General features: G+C 37.5%; 1 protein-coding gene across 11 annotated transcripts in view; it reads right to left on the reverse strand.

Annotated features, from left to right (window-relative positions):
• The window catches only part of Cntn5 (contactin 5), a 1179522-nt gene that overhangs the window by 320709 nt on the left and 840798 nt on the right, over positions 1-18015 (reverse strand). For all 11 annotated transcript variants that reach the window (XM_021171282.2, XM_029481828.1, XM_029481827.1 and 8 more), the window contains one exon: positions 14347-14449. In XM_021171282.2, coding sequence (XP_021026941.1) covers positions 14347-14449 — 103 coding nt within the window. The remainder of the gene's footprint in view (positions 1-14346; positions 14450-18015) is intronic.

Genomic DNA, 18015 nt, shown 5'->3' on the forward strand with positions numbered 1-18015 from the left:
AAAATTTAAACTCCAGACATGGAAGCAATGATCTTGAATAGCCAAATTTTTAGGACAATATATTAGTTGATTTTATAATTTCTATAATTTTTCAATATAGACAAACCAAAAAATTTTGGGGGGGATTTTTGAGATAGGTTTTTTTTTTCCTGTGTATCAGCCCTGACTGTCCTGGAACTCACTTTGTAGACCAGGCTGGCCCCAAACTCCCATAGATCCACCTGCCTCTGCCTCTTGAGTGCTGGGATTAAATGTGTGCATCGCCATGCCCAGCTGACAAATCAATCTTAAAGCACATAAACACATTGGATGAGCAGTGTTAAATGATGTCTGCTTTAAAGCTCCAGTAATCCAGAGTCTCGTATTGCTATTTAGATGAACCCGCAGGGTAAAATATTCAGAGCTGATCAGATTGATCAGTGAACAAGACCTTTGGCTGCCAAATCTGATATCCTATGTTCATTCCATGGCTTCCTGATTGTGGAGAGTGAGAACTGACTCCCTCAAGCTGCCCTCTGCCCTCTACTTCTCCACACACACAAGTGCACATATAAATAAATATGTAATAAAATGAACAATATTCAGAAAGAACAATCACATACAAATACCCAATTGAGTTTTGACAAGCTGTAAAAGCAGCACAACAGAGACAATAAATGTTCCAATAGTAAAAATAATTTTATATCCTTGTATCACACAAAAAAATAACTCAATATGTGTTATAGAAATAAACACAAATATAGCTACAAAGTGTCTATAAGAAAAACTCTTAATGTTGCTTAAGCAAATATTGCTTAGACATGGCACAAAAAGCTTCACATATAAAAGAAGAAAATTGAAAAGTTATCTTCTTTTAGGTTCTTTTAATACAAATACAAAACAAAACCTAAACTAGGTGTCTTTTTTTCCTTTCCTTTCCTTTCCTTTCCTTTCCTTTCCTTTCCTTTCCTTTCCTTTCCTTTCCTTTCCTTTCCTTTCCTTTCCTTTCCTTTCCTTTCCNTTCCTTTCCTTTCCTTTCCTTTCCTTTCCTTTCCTTTCCTTTCCTTTCCTTTCCTTTCCTTTCCTTTCCTTTCCTTTCCTTTCCTTTTCCTTCATTTTTTTTAACAACCTTTTCCTTTTGGGTGTTACTATTTGTTTATTCTGTTTTCTGTTATTTGTGACATACAGTTAATAAATGGCACAGACACAAAGTAACAACAAGAGAGAACAGAAGAGTTCTTCCCAATTGGCTTACTGTACATTTTAATCTCCTTTCAGGGAAGATTGTACATAGAATCACCTGGAATTTCATAGACACTGTGGTTACTGGGAACTGAGATGACTGATGTTCCAATCAATTTTGTTCACTGGGTAAGAGGAAATGCCCAGTCAAAAATACTTTATTTTAAAGCATGCCTGATGCCACAAGAAAGATATTCCATTAGTCTAGATTTTAGAAATTAAGATAGCAACATTTGTCATTTAGCTTCAGATTGACTTGGTCAATACACCAGGGTTTAGTAAATGACATTTTAGCCTTAATTATTCCAATTCATCCTTTCCAAGAAGCTTGTGACTATAAAACACCACTGTTTTAAGATGACCAAGAAAGAAAACACTGCTGGTCAGAGGAAGACATTCCAGTACTGTGATCAACACCCATAGTTATGCATGGAATCTGTCAAACTTGTATGTTCTCTTGAGAGAACGTGGTTGAGTAGAATGCAAGCACATGACTGGAGGTGAGAATATGCTCCCTTTCTATGTAGCACACACTGAAATGTCCTCATCACAAGTGTGGAGGGGGCTGCATTTCTCTGCAGGGATATATAAAACAACTGACCTGATTTCATAATGTTCTTTGCTCTGAGAAAACAACCATAAATAAGACATTCTAAGTGTTTTAATGTAGATTGATTCAATTCCCATAAGAAACTAAAAGTATAAGCAAACGTTTGCAAGTTGCTCAAAGCACATATTATTTGCTCGGGTTATATGAAACAGGAGCAGAGCCATATGCCCACCAGTGGCGATTTCCAAATCTGTTAGTATTAATTACATAGTTACTTTTGTCTCAAATAATCTATGCTATGAATATTTAGCCAGAAATTTATTTGTAGGTATATAGCTGTTACCAAAGACTGTGACTGGTAACAGAAGGTATATGGATGAACAACATTGAATATATGGACTCTGCTCCTGCCATCACATGTGGCTATGATATAACACCCTGATCAAAAGAATTTAGTGTGGGGAGCATATATCTGGCTCACAATTCAGGTCATAATTCGTCACTGAAGGAAGTCAGGGCAGGAACTAAAGGCAGGAAGCTGGAGATGGAAATCTTGGGAGAACACTGCCCTCTGGCTAACTGCCCTGCTCATCTGCAAGCTCAAGCTTAGCCTGCTGCCTTGTACAGTTCACAAGCACCTGCCCTGGAAATGGACCATCTGCAGTGAGCTGGACTTTGCTACATCAATTCAGAGAGAATTCCTCACTTATACATGCACAGATCAACCTAATAAAGAGAGCTATTCAGCTGAGACTCTCAGATATCCCGAGTGTGTCGGGGGAGAGCTGAGCATAGCTACTATGTAGTTATCTAGAAATATTCATCCTGTGGGCTTATTTACTTATTGTCACACATATATGCTCACAAACATATCCACACAGATATGTTTCTCTCTCACACACAAAAAAAATATCAAATGTAACTACAGCAAAGAAGCAAGACCTGATTTTGAAAAATCAAACACAGGGCAAAGGATAATCAATATTAAAAACAAAAATTGTTAAAAATGAAACAGAAAAGGCAAGCTCTACTTCCCTGCTTCTGATAATAGAAAATATCTAGTGAAGGGTCACAAAATGCATGGCAACAATAAGTGAACCATAACATACTTCAGAACCACAGGAGCTTTACATTATATGTAGGGACACTTATTTAATTATATATTTTGATGGTGAAACGTTAAGTCTTGTGGAAATATGAGCAGTAGTATCTAATGACATAATAATACTTGATTTGTAGTACTACAAAGGCATAGACATATGTTAAATACTGTCTTAGAATTCATCCTCCCTTTCCCCAGTCTTAGAGGCATTTGTTTGCATGTTGCATGAAACCATGAGAGAGATATTCCAAAGACAAAGATGTAGGGTTGTCTCTAGCAACTTGGCTGTTGAAAACACTGAAAGCTGCAGATGAACTGTATAAATGATCTTCTGTGTACTGGGTCATAGGATTAGAGGCACAGAGAAACACTAAAGTTACACAGACGTGACATAGGTTCTAAAGGTCTGGAAAAATCTTGAAATGGAAAGGAAAAATTATTTCCACCCAATATAGAATAGGTATATTGTCTTCCTAAAAAGAATTTATAAGGACAGAACTAATGTGGCAAAGGAGCCTGTCTAAAATTACTCCAGAAATCTCCTACGTAAATAGCCAACTAATGAAACAAATGATACCATGTTGCTAAACATTGTTTAGGTTATGAGTTAGTAGGACACTCAGTGTTTGTGCTGTATATCCTCTTTGTCAATAATTTTCATGATTAGTAAAATTAGCACAGGAAGTACAGTGTACCAATGACAATTTAATCATAAATTATTTTTAACACTAATAAAATATGACTTTAATCAACCACCCTGCAATGACTAGACAGTTAAATTCCATAATGAAATTTGTTAGTTTTTCTTTTTCTCCAGTGTTAGGAAACTATCAGACAAATATTGTTCCTAAAATTTGGGCTTAAAGGACCATACACAACTGCACAAGACTGTTCTGTGAGACTCAGGTTCTGAGAAACACCTGGCTTGATTTTTACAGCTTTAATTACCTACCTATGTTAGATGCAACTCAGAAATTGGCTAGCACAAAAGGAATAGGGGTAGATTTACGAAATGCTTTTGGTGATAAGACATAGAAGATGAGAAGAAAAACCAAACAATTGAGAATTTACAAGGGGGTGGAGGGCAAGTCAGTCATGTTGAGAACTGTATCAGCAGATCTGGGCTGAGTGTAGGAATCTGTGATTGGGATGGAGATCTGAAATCCCAACATAAAGCCACGAGCTATCTCTCAAGGGATAACACCAAATAGACCAAGTGAAGAAATGACTCTTGATTCAACAGTCAAAGGAAAAGCCCCATATAAGCATCAGGCTCAGTGATATGGGAATGATGAAACCAGGGATGAGACACAAGGAGTAGTAGTCACCAATAAAGTGGATAAACTACAAGATCAGTAGAAAACAATGGAAACTCTCCAAAGAAAATGCAATGTCAGTAAAGTATTTTAAAAAATACACTTGCATTTTATTTGCAACCGAGGTGAAAAAGGAAACTTAATTCATCAGTACTGCACCTGAACAGGGTTTCTGAGATGTAAATAAACTGGCAGAAGTAAATTTGAAGGTTTAGCAAAGATCAGTGCTGCTGGCTTATTGTAGTAGACCAGTTATTAGGGTTGAAGAGAAGCATTGCTCAGGACAGAAAAGGTAAGTTGATTCTTATCACTACATATTCAGATTCTCAGTTGTTGAAATCTTAAAAATTATAGAATTGAAATCACCCTAGTGATTTACTTCTAATGGTCACAATTAGAAGAAATAATCATGGCAGAATACATTTTTATTTCTAGTAGGACGTTAGAGTGATTTGGAGTCGGTTTCCCTATGAAACTGGAAGTCAAATAATGTAAGATCTCAGCATGGGAAAGCTGAAACATGAATACTGGTTTGAGAATAGGGAGACCTGATTTTATGACTCTAGTTTTCTGACTTTGCACAATGAATATGTGTGATTCACTAGTATTATATGTTGAAATTGCCAACTTCATGTCATGCCATTCTAAGAATTTGATATACAACATTTTAAAATTTCAAATTGACAGTCTTTAGTGACTACCTCTTGTGGCTGTCATAGCTTGACTAATACCAATACGGCAATGGCAGTCACTCTGACAAGTAAGCTGAGTTCACAGCACAAAAAATCAAAACACTTGTTTGAATCTGTGGACTATGATAGATTGAAAAATTAAATGTTGTCAAAACATATCACCAAGAATAGTATCTCAACTAAAGAGATCTTAGAAAGCTCAGCACTAGATAAATCAAATCTATATGAATGTTAACCCATCATTATAAAAAATAGATACCTACTAGAGTGTAGCAATTATTTGTAGTGGAAACCACATAAAGCTCACAGAAACTTTGTAGTGTAACAACTGAAAATAGGGAAACTGGTTCACAGGAAACATTTCTGCCTTGTAATGAGACCATGCGGATGTGACAAATTTCTAAGTCTAGGAAGAACTTCAGTTAAAAGAACTCTGATATTGTTGTGTTGGAAACATCATTTATTGATCCAGTAGTGGTGAATTTAGTTATCCAAGTTATATACCTAGGAATGATTCTGCAATTTAGAATAAGCTAAAATATAGATGAGCTCTTTATGAGTATAATATTTTATAGCCCTTTAAGAATGTCAGTATTTAAACATTTCTGAGCCCCTAATCCACAATCAAGAAAGAAGTCATTGGATGGAAACTGCAGGGAGGTTGAGCACAAATCCATAGTAGAAGCTATCTAAGTAAAAGTCACAATACCTTAGGGATTATCGTATGACAGCCACTCCAATGTCCTGGTTATCCTAATGAGATTTTTATTTGTGTCCAAAAAGTCCTTCACTAGGAGAAAATGAGAATAACCCTCACTGCTTGCAGGAGCCTAGAGCAAATTGAAAAGTGACCAGGATTAGAACTGGGAGAGCAGGTTTGCCTTGGTGGAGTTCTGCCTGCTTGGTATTCATGTGTTCTTGGGTTCTCTGTTAGGAGAGTTGGTTCTGGGACAACCCTGGGAAAAATTTGAATACAGAGGCAGATAACTGTGTGTGTGAGTGATGAGCTGACCCTGTTTCCCCAAAACAGCATAACATACCTAAGTACAAATAAGCAAAGCATTTCCTTCCAAGGAAGACATTCCAAAGAATGCTGGAAGCAGTATGAACATCAAATGATGGAGCTTCACACATAGATGGGCCTTGAATGTCTTGGTCTAGCCATTCTCTACAGTCTCTGTCTTCCATCTACAGACTGATGTGAACTTACATACTCTTCATTTGCTGATGTTTGGTAAAGCACCATCATCCTTGAGTACAACTTTAAATGAAAACACATCCCTGGTTTCTGCAGTTCTGAAGTAAGAAGCACTTCACAGAGGAATTTTGGACTCATATGTACTGTAGACCCAATAAATGACTCCTCTTCCTGGGTCTTCGGTCAGCCTAATGATTAGGTAATTCAGTTTAGTCTGAATGGCCAATATCACATCAGTACAATTCATTTCAAACTGCAACTGTTGTTGGTAACTGGCATTTCTAAACAAAAAGCATTAATATATCATCAGTCTGTAACTAAAGAAAAATTCATTTGGCAGTCACAGACTACGGGGTGCTTCAGGGGCACACTTGTCATCCGCACAGTGCAGAGGAGTGGGAGAGTAGCTATGTGAGATCATTTGGCTGAAGGCCAAGAACAATGAAATATAAATTACAGCAACATCTAACATTATTAATTAATAAGTAGTACCATTTTATTTGCAACAAACATACAAAAAGAAAGGAAGGAAGAAAAGTAAGGAGGAAGGAAGGAGGGCGAGAAGGAAGGAGGGAAGCTCCTAGCCCTGGTTTCCTAATGGGAATGTAATAGTGCAATGACTGTAAAACATGATTGTAAGCCCTCGTGGAAAAATAGACAGGAGCTAAAAGTGGCAGGAAATTAAACGTGTTTTTCTATCCCAGGTTTCAGATGAAATGTGTAGAAATGCCCTTCTTAGTAATTATCACACTAAGTGATTCAAGGCTGTTTGAGCACTGCTGATCTGATTGTTGTGTTAATGGCTGCATGAACAAGATAAGGAACATATAAAGTGGAAAAAAAAAAAAGGAGAGAGAGAGAGAGACCTTTCCCTATCACACTATTACCTGAGGCTGTTAGCTTGCAGGTTTGCCCTGGGAGATAAACTGTACTTCTTTGAGGCTATGGCATTTTTATTACAGAGCAACCTCAAGTTTGCCCTTCTTCATGGGGACAGCTAAGCACTACTGACCACATCTTACCGCTTTGTTGGTGGCTATTTGACATATCTAGTTATCTTCTTTTGGGCTACAAAAGGTCACATGGTGAGATAAAAGCTGCCAGGAAGCCTTTGCTAATGTAAATTGTGTGTGAAGTTTTTCAGGGCTTGGACATGTCGCCTGCATCTAAAAGTATTTGTTTGACCAAATCAGAAGGAATTCTATGGTTCTGCTATGAAAGATCAGCCCTATTTCTCACCCTTGAATTCAATACAGTCAGCACATTCAGTATGCGTCGGAGTGAAGAGCACTCCAGGCTTTCAAAAAGCCAGCAGTTTAAGACGACAGACTCGGCTGTCCCAGTGGGGCTGGTGAGAATGTGACATAGATGTGGTCATATATAAGTTCTGAAGGTGAGAGACTGGCTGTAAAGAAAAGCGTGGGGGATATAATGAAGAAGTGACATTTGATTTTCGCTTTGAAGTCAGAGTGGAAATGGTGATGGTAGGATATTTCAGACTGCGGAGACAGTGCTATAGGGCTTCAGGTATGAACAGGTACGGAATAGAAGTGTTGATTAAGGGAAGGCTTTGAGAGTGTGAAGTGGAAATAGTGCCACTGTCTAAGTTCTCATGTCTTTCCAATTGTCTTTTACAAAGTGGGGATCTAGACTGTGTACACTAGTTGTGTGCAGGAACAGAGAGGCACTGATTTTGTTTGTTCCTCTTGGGCCCCTATTGGCTGCTGCTGGGCTTGCTGGCACTAACTTTGTTCCTTGTGGGCCTCTGTAGACGCTAGTAGGCTTGAGGGTGGTGACTCTCTTCCTCCTTGATTCCCCTATGCTGCTGGTAGGTTTCAGATGGCTGTAACTAACTCCTCAACATGACATCTTGTCCACATCAGCGAAGAAACATTATTTGAGTTTTACAATCATGCAAGACAAATGTCCGCAAGACTTACCTGAGCCGTTTTACAGATACCTCCATCCTAACAGGGCATTCATTACATATTACTACATATAAAATGCAGTCTCAATGAATCGAGATTTGTTTTGACTCATGAACTCAATGCTGTAGAGTCCTGAGTTCTGGGGTTACTGCCATGCCTAGCTGAGATACAAATTTTAATATTTTTAATACACTTATTAACTCCCCATATTCTAAAATTCAAATTACCACTCTCTGGTTACCAACTGGAGTAGGCTTGAAGACTCACAATTGAAAATATCAATAACTTTTACATTTCTAACACTGTTGGAAAGAGTCTCTAAAGGGAAATATTAATTGGGGCTCAAAGGCAGTCTTCTGTCCCTGTATCTACCACTGCCTTTCAAGATTTCTGTGTCCAGTGTTTAAGAGCAGGCATAGGCCTTGCCAGAGAGAACTCTGGTGGCCTAATGGCTGAGCAAGAAAAGCATCTTGCTCTTTATTTTACTTCTGTATATGCCATCAAACAGCTGACTTTTTTTTCTAAGAATGTATTGCACAGAGTTAGCTAAATCATCCTGCTTGACTCTGTGTTATTAAACTTTTAAGGCTGTGGTTCTCAACCTGTGGGTTGTAAACCCTCTGGGAACTGAACAACCCTTTTGCAGGAGTTGCATATCAGATTTTTACTTTATCATTCATAACTGTGGCAAAATTACAAAATAGAAAAAAACAAAAATAATTTTATGTTTGGGGCCACCACAACATGGGGTTGCATTAAAGGTTTGCAGCATTAGGGAGGTTAAGGACCACTGTTTTAATGTCTTGTCCAAATGGTGAGAGGGGCTAGGAAGCAGCCAGCACTGTTTGAAGCAGGACTTTAAACAGTCAGGACTGTTTAAAGTTTTCATTTTCAAATCTTGCCTGACCATTTCTCCTTTTAGTGAACATTACAACTAAATCATTAGAAGACAAATGGACATTATTAAATTCTTAGAGCAGTATAGGGGAATGTCTTGAACCATCTCTCCCCGTAGGCCATTTTCTCCATAACAACTCATTTTGTCAAGAGTTTCTGCATTACACCCAATCTGATCCTTTCAGTTTAATGCTATAGAGCTGGAGTTTCACTCCCTCTGTATCTTGTTGAGACTGGAGAACAGCTTGAGAGCAATCTCTTGATAATAGCTTTCCATATGCCTAAAACCTCCTTTTTGTTCCCGAGTAATTAATCCCTCTCAGTTTTTTACACCTTGCTATATTTCCCCAGCCATTACACTGCTCCAGTTCCCCAGGGAGCATCCTGAAGCACTTCCCATTTTTCTCGGAAATACCTTTTGTGGAATTGACCATCACGAAATAGAGTCTGTCACAGCTACTTTATAAGTTCTGGGCTTGATATTTTGTAGTTCCATTTTAAAAGCAATTTCTAGGACTGGGCTAGTATATACCAGTCTGCCTTTCCATAGAAGTCTGTAGAAAAACGAGGTGAAGTTTTATTTGTTTTGTTTTTTGTTTTGTTGTTTTTTGTTTTGTTTTTTATTTTTGTTTTGTTTTTGTTNTTTTTTTTTTTTTGCCATGTTTAGATTTCAGTAGCATTTCCTTTGAAAAAAATCTTTCAGTTGGTAGGAATCTAATCTTTTCTTACCTTCAAGTTAAGTAAACTTTGGTGAAATTAAAGATAGTAGTTTCACGCACTATATACATTTGTTTTCCTCTAAGTTCCTTTAACAACACAGAAAATTATAAACAGATATTTTAAAATTATTTGTGTGCTATAACTCATTAATCATATACTCTATAAAGACAGAACTTCTTGAAGGCAGACAACTAACATGCAAAGATGCTTTTGAAGAAGAATAAACCACAGTCTGTGAGCTAGGGGATGAATGCTTACAGGCTTAATGTAGGTTCTTTAACAAGCACACAGTTTTGAGTTTAGCCCATCAGATGTTCATGTCATCCTCATTAGTCAGGAAAGTTCAAGTGAATAAAATATGCCATTGGTTAGTCTCAGTTTTAACCAACGGAGAATAGTGTTCCTAGCAATAAAGGTTGACGATGGTGGGGTTATCTTGGTCAAAACATACATATCATGCCTGCTGCTGGAGTCAAGGAGGTGTGATATCAGAATCACATGAACAATTGGAGACAGAATGGTATCTCAGTGGGAACAGGATTGTGCAAATCATGGAATTAAGTGAAATAGCTTATTATGTGGTTGGCACTAAAAGTCTTCAGACCTGCATTTAGTTCTTAAGTCCTTTCCAGGCTCTTATTCTACTTGTGTGTATAAGATGAAATAGCCAGATCTTAGATTTTTATCTCCTGTTTGTAAATGGGTTAACAACATTCTTTGACGCATGAACTACATGTAGATGGTATTTGAGTCAGTTTGCCAAAATATGAAAATAATGATTTCTGATAGAAAATCCAGACTGCCCCCAATAACATCTAGAAATGCTGAAAACTGTTAATAATAGTAGTTTATATTTCTGGTCTTCCACTGTTTAACTCCCAATGCATCATTGCAACAAATCTCTGCCTGTCTCCCCACACACCGCCTCCATCTGTCCCTTTCCTTTTATCTTTTGTATATGATAAATGTTTCTTATAGTTATACCCAATCTTCTCACATATGATAAAACATGAACACAATTCATTTTAGAGTGAAAAGTAAATGTTTGAATACACAAAGTGAGTATAAAGATCTGCTGTGAAGCATTGAGCTTGTAAGTAACAACTATAATGTTGAACACTCACACTTGTTATCAGACTGGATCTCAGGATAAACACTCTCATCTAATCAAAAAGACATAGAGAAGCAGTAATTCTAAAACAATGTGAAAATGAAGAGGCAGGAATAGGTGCAAAACGGTGAAGACCAGAAAAAGATTCTACATCTCTACAAACAAAGATGCTCAGATAGCCTCGGATGGAAGTACAGAACACACACACACACACACACATACACACACAAGTACATTGTAAGGTATTATGCAAATATATTATTTATTAAGTATTTGATACAAGTATGTTATAGGTAATAAATTCCACCATTAGAAATATCCCGAGTTCTGCCCACCTGGCGGATGCTGGAGGAGGCACCAATAATGAGCAAATGAGGAATAGAGTTACAAGCCCTGCTCTCATAAGGCTTCTGGCCTCGACATGGACACTGAGCTGACTCCTGTCTGCTTTCCCTGCCTGCCAGTATCTTTCCCCTAACCTTTCTCTGATGTATACAACCAACATCTGCTTTTCAAGATAACTTACTAGAGGACTTCTAGTTGGCTTCATGGAAGCCAGCAGAGGAGATAAGAAATGATCAGAAATAAAAATCAATATGCCAGTTCCCTGGAGTTTCCTGCATCCATATTCTTGTCCAGGCCAGAGCAACTGTCTCTGCTCTGCCTAGCCTCTAATTCACTCCCATCTCCAGCTTTTCCTGCTTCCTGTGTTGTGAGCTGTCTCTTCTCTTGCAGGTGATATGGGTCCTCGCTGCTGCTGATTTATTCAAGTCCCTTTGCTATGCCCTTTTGCTTCCACTTATGACATTTACAGATCTTCAACTTGACCACTCCTGAGTTTTTTAAACCATATGAGTTGTAATCTGTTTTTCTCTAGATTCCTGACTGATCAAGACTCATAGCTAAGTACCAACATATCAGTGTAAATAATTCAAAGTTCCATTAAGAATATTGTAGGAGAAAATGTATATAATGTTTGAATACAGATATTTAAGTGTAAGTCTCTTTAAGGGAGCACTGAGTGGTGACTGATGTGGAAGGAACAAAGAATGTATCTGGTCTAGGAAAGAAGAAATCTAAAGGCCAAGAGACCATGTGACAAAATGGAGTTGTGAAAACACCATTCTGGAATCCAGACAAGGATGATCCATGAGGGACACCTGGTTAAAGCACATATGCACATGCAGTGAGATGTATAGTCTGCCCTCTCTTAGGTCCTGAGTAAATGTAACAGAGAGTGACATTCTAGAGAAAAGGCCCACTAGGGGCTGAGCATCAGGAAAGTGGTCAGTAGTTTCTGTGAGCTGTGATGAACTGCTCTGACAGTTAATTGAAAATGTAGTGTTCATGTTGGGAGAGACCACCTACTTCTTGTGATGCTAGGGAGGGATTCAAACAGGTCAAAATGTCTCTTCCATTCATTTCCTTTCCATGTGGTGGCAGGTGACTTTTAAGTACTGGCATATTTCCTTATATTGTTTTCCCTGTCCATCACCATAATTCATAGAAAGAGTATCAAGCACACACGTGTGTGTGTGTGTGTGTGTTGTGTCTTCCTCATTAAGGTAGTATGTCTTTTATTAAACCTTCTTTTAAATTTATTTATTTTGTTGAGTGGAAACAAACAAACAAAAAAAACCTTGGGATAATAGAGAAAATAAAGATTCAACAATATAAATGACTTGAACTGTTGGGTGCCACCCAGAACTCTAAGCACCAATTCGCTAAGCATATTCTAAGCTTCCCCCATCAAATACATCTAACTTATTAAATAACCTGCCTCAGGAGAGACTCTGTGTTGGTTTTTCTCTATAAATTGAGTTTTCTAATCTGTTTTACAATAAAACCCCTTTCTGTTTTTGGTGTTAGCACAGTTTTTGGCATTTAAGAATTATTTAACTGCAGGACATACAAAAGCCTTTGAAATCCCATTGGAATATATTATTTTTCCATTTATCAAGATTAAGAGTCTGATTTTGGATGCTCCCAGGCAAATGGTAGGAACAGCAGAGTTTAACGGTATCATCCAGTCTCGTGCACTTAACTAATGTTTTTGGCTTTGGAAGAATTATTTGGGCTCCTGATCAGATATCCCCCAACACAAGCATTTTTATTCCTTAAATTGTATGTCTATTTGTGGAATAATTTTATTAACAATTGGGCTGCATAGATTTTATTTTGTTTTCTACCTACCATGATCTCCAACGTGAGTGGAAGTGCACAGACATGTTATCACAATCTGTCTTAGAATTACAACACATGGTGCTGATGATGGTTCTCCTAAACCTCTAGCTGAATCTCTAATATTTATTAGTAATTTCCTCCCTCTATGGGCTGATCCACTGTTATTCAGAAATCCACACATTTCTGAAACATGTTTATCTCCGTATAACACTGTGGGTGTTAGTTTAGCACTACTGAGGCTAAATGATTAGGAACTCCGATAGAGATGCACTCATACAAATTATAATTATAGATCTTGAAAGGACCCTAAGGTCTTCTCATTCTAAAAATTACAACACTGTATGTGAAACAAGTCCTAACACTATAATCAGAACTCCACTCCTGCTACATATGCTAAGACCCCACACTATATCCATAATTAACAAGGAATACACAGTGAGAGTTTAATCACTCAGAAACAGTGTCACTCAGACCAGCCAGCATGACAATGTGTTCTCAATCCGCTTTCATTTGGAGAACATTGTAGATTGTATACATTAATAGTTTTGTTCTAACACCGCTCTTTTTAGGAGACAGCGAAATATTCAGTTGGATTCCTCTAATTACTCTTATGGTAGACGTCTCAGGGTATGCACACATATGTGGGCATTTGATTGCATATGAGCATGTATGTATGTGTGTGCTTGTAGGTATCAGAAGACAGAATCAGGTGGCTTCTCAAGCACTATTTGATTTGTAACAAGATAGCCTCTCATTTTTCTGAAGTTTGCCAAGTAGTCCTGACAAATTGGTTATAGCAACCCAAAGCATCCACTTGTCTGTCTCCTGGACACTACATTACAAGAACAGACAATATGCCTGATTTCATTACATGGATTCTGATGACCACACTCTCCTTCTTACTCTTACACAGCAAGCACCTCTTAGCACCTTCAAACTCTTGTTTTTCTTTGTAGATCTAGGATTGCACGAGTCCTATATATATTAGGTAAGCATTCTACTACTGCACTGTGCCTCTTATAGACTTTTAAGCCCCTATGGTCTTCACGCTTTCAATGGCCACATCCTGCACATGAGTAGATATGGTACTTTGTCCTTTTCCTCACTTTCATGTGTCTGCTGAAGGAACCATGAAGAGAGTGCTAGGGTTTTCAGGATCAGTAGATAGAGTGATGTAAAGGTCTCCTGCATTAAGACAAGTTTGCTTTAAGCTAAAACAACAAATTCCCAAGCATCACTGTGAATAGAAATAACTGAGCAATCAAGAGGCCTGGCACCTTGAAAATTCTCAGCTTCTCTTCTTCTAAAAGTACTGTAGTCACCACAGGACTTCTAGGAAAGTGAAGCCTAGCAAAATAAGTGATCCAAATAGCTGAGTCATATTTTAATAAATGATTGTGTCTAATTATGGACTAATATGTACTTACTTGCCAAGTGCAAAGCATTCCATCTTCACAGTTGTTCCCTTAGCAGCTGTGACAGTGAAAGGAAAATGGACCTCAATTTTTGGCTCATATTCTCCCATCACACCTGGGAAATAAAGAATAGGCATCTTTAAGTATAAAATGAATGTTATAGTTTCTTTCCAGTTTTGGAGATATTACATGAAAAATCACTCTGGTTTGGTAGTTAGTGTGTGTTGGATGACTGAAGAATTTTTGATATGTTGAAATAAAGAGCACACTTAGGGTCACTCATCATGGTGAAATACTAACCTTCCCATAAGAATGAGGTTGTTTATTTTTCAAATCATTAATCAATATGGAGAGTTTAGATACTTATTTTTAAATATTATTATTTAATGATGTATATGTGTATGTGCATGTACATGTATATGTATGTGTATGCATATGTGTATGTGTCCCGGTAAGTGCATGTATGTTTGGATGCTCATGGAGACCGGAAGAGGATATTGGATTCCCTCATATAAGTGTTCTAAGATGCTATTAGCTGTTTAACACAGGTGTCCACATCTAAACTTGTCCTCTCTGTCTAAGAGCATCAATTACTCTTAACCACTGAGCCCCAGTTACTATATATACAGTGCATAAATACAAAAATTTCCCATGATAAATAATTGTTTTTAGTGAGAATATGTTATAAATTTATTTTGGCATGTAAATTAATATTTATTTAATAATACACATGTATTCTTGTTTTTCAATTAAAATGTATTTTTATTTATGTGTAATAAATATGCAAGTATGCATATGTAGTAAGTATGCAAGTGTGTGTATGCAGGTGCTCAAAAAGGCCAGAAGTGGATGTTGGAGCCCCTAGAGCTGAAGGGTCAGGCAGTCACAACTTGTCCAACACAGGTGCTGAGAACTGAACTCAGGTCCTTTGGAAGAACAGCCAGCATTGTTAACCACTAAACCATTTTTCCTATTCTATTAACTTTTAGTTTTTTTTTTTTTTAAAGATTTATTTATTTATTATATGTAAGTACACTGTAGCTGTCTTCAGACACTCCAGAAGAGGGCGCCAGATCTCCTTACGGATGGTTGTGAGCCACCATGTGGTTGCTGGGATTTGAACTCTGGACCTTCGGAAGAGCAGTCGGGTGCTCTTACCCACTGAGCCATCTCACCAGCCCTAACTTTTAGTTTTAACTATCTATAATATTCAAAGTATTTTCTAAGAATTTTGGAAGAATTCTAATCTATAAAAATTAATTAGTCATGTACTTTGCTCTCAGGCATTCAATAAAGTTATTTTTAAAGAGAAAGCTATGCTAAAATCAAATAAATGGGAAAAACTATACATCAAAGTGAAAGGAAGTGACAAGTTCCATGAATGAGGTATATCCTAAATATTATGTGCACTGAAGTATTTCAGCATATGGGAAAAGGGGAGGAAGCTTAAAACCATTTGGAAAGCAAGATAGAGAAGAACCATCTGGGATGAAGACATATATTTTCCTGGTTTGTGAATGTGTGGAGGAAAGTAATGGTAAGCTCTGCAAATACAAGAATCCAAGAACTGAGAGCATCCTTTGATCTGTGGAGAAAATATTCACTAGAAGTTGAATCCACAGAGTCGGATGCACACACTAGAGTTTGAGCAGAGTCAGTCCTGTCAACTACACAATCTCCATATTTTTGGACATAACAAAGTCCCCAATTTTAACAGTAATCTAAAGCAGAGGAAGGACAAGTGAACATGCAATACAGAGAAAGAAACAAACCGAGGGAGACCCAACATACGATGCAGCAATAAGGGAGGGGTCAGACCATCAGGAACATGGTTTCCCGGTTGGGTGCATGAAAATAAAAGAAGGCAGAACTGCAAGCTGAAAGCTTTCAACATGACTTGCATGCTTGAAGCCCTGGGACTGGCATCCACACAACATACATGAATGTAGAGAAATTTATAAGTATTAACTCTGAAACATAGGACACACAGAAATTAGTTTTTGAGTACACAGTTCACATAATAAATGAAGACAGAAATAGGAAGCCCCAAGTGTGAGCATTTAGAGGTAGCAGTGGATGGCATAAGATTGCTTGTGATTTTTCTCAATTAAAGGTCAGAGTGCGAGCTGTGGCCTGGTGGGTTCTGGGATTGCTGGCATCAGTTGGCCTTGGAGCTAGTTTTCTCTTTAACAAAATGTTTAGGATCTATGTGTAAAGCACCAGAGGAAACTTTGCAGTTGCAGTCAAACTCTTGCAAGGAGCTGAGTGTGTGTTTAAAGGTGTTTGTGTCTATACATGTGTATGCTTGTAGGCTTTTATATGTATGACTCTGCATGTATTTTTTTTGTATTTGTCTAATATGGGGGTGGGGGGAGGAAAGACTAGGATAGTTTTAACATGACATAAGAGATAGAGATACAGCACACAGCGAAGTTATCCCAGGGAAGGTAAATTTATTTTTGTTGTGATGAGGCATTGAAGACAAAACTCAGAGGAAAAATACGTACAATATTAGCAAATAAGTATTGAACAGTTTAAGATTATCCTGTCATCTTTGTATTAAAGTTTGCAAATCAGTTACAGCAGAGAAATCACCTATGCCACTGTCATAACAGTGTCTGCAGACAGTCAGCCCATGCCTTCCCAGAGCCAAGTGACCTGGCTGAACAACTTCTAATCTCCTAAACTGAGGGATTGGGCAGTGCACACTGAGTCTTCGGAACAGCATGTTAGAAGAGTGCTCACACAATGGTGGGAAACAACACATTAGAGGAGTGCTCACACAATGGTGTCAACACTGGTGATTAAGTGCCCCACCCCACCCCCTCCTCTCTCCCTCGGAGTGCTCTGTTAAGAAAGTCCTTCCTTCCCTCATTCCCAAAATTTCTTTCTTTTATATCCTCCTCACACTCTTTTATCCATTCCAGTGGGATCTGGTTTACAGTCTGCTGAGCATATCCAGTGATGTAAAGTTATCTCCAATGGCTTGTTTGTAAACGTGGTATCTGGACTTAAAGGCATCTTCATTTCTACCTTTGCTCAAATGGCGTAATCTTCAAAGTTAGTATCTTAAAATTAGATTCTTCAGTTTCCTTTCTATTAATTTGATTATTCTTTTGTATTTCATTTATCCTGATGCAGATTTAATCTAAAGCTTTTCATTCCCTTTGAGTTCTGGGAGTTCTTAAGTGTCATAAATATTGTAAAAAAGTGGTAGAAATCAATCTCAACTCAGAAATATTTCTATGTAATTACTTCTGGAAAATTCTCTAAAGAAGTATTAAAAGAAAAGTATCTAAATCTCAAGTAATTTATTTTGTTTTCCTTTTTTCTTAGCATAAATAAATATTCACCTTTGGACACAATTTTATATTAACACAGCATATTCATTTTACTAAAACAGCTAAGATAAAACTATATATTAAAACAAAAAGAAAAGGGTGAATAGGAGAATTTAAATTAGAATATCTGGTCTGCGCTGGATGGTAAGGGAAAGTGCTGGCTCACTTTAGTTCTATTCTTAAAGCAATCATTCTGGGCACACAAGAAAGCACATCATTTATGTTTATGCCATGCTCTTTGACAGTTGATTAAGTTCAGCAATTAATTTCTACTTTATATTTCACAGGGTAAAACTGACAGACCCTTTATTGTGTAGTACAGATGTGGTTTTAATGTGTC

Source organism: Mus caroli, chromosome 9, assembly GCF_900094665.2.
Source record: "Mus caroli chromosome 9, CAROLI_EIJ_v1.1, whole genome shotgun sequence".
NCBI classification, from domain to species: Eukaryota; Metazoa; Chordata; class Mammalia; order Rodentia; family Muridae; genus Mus; species Mus caroli.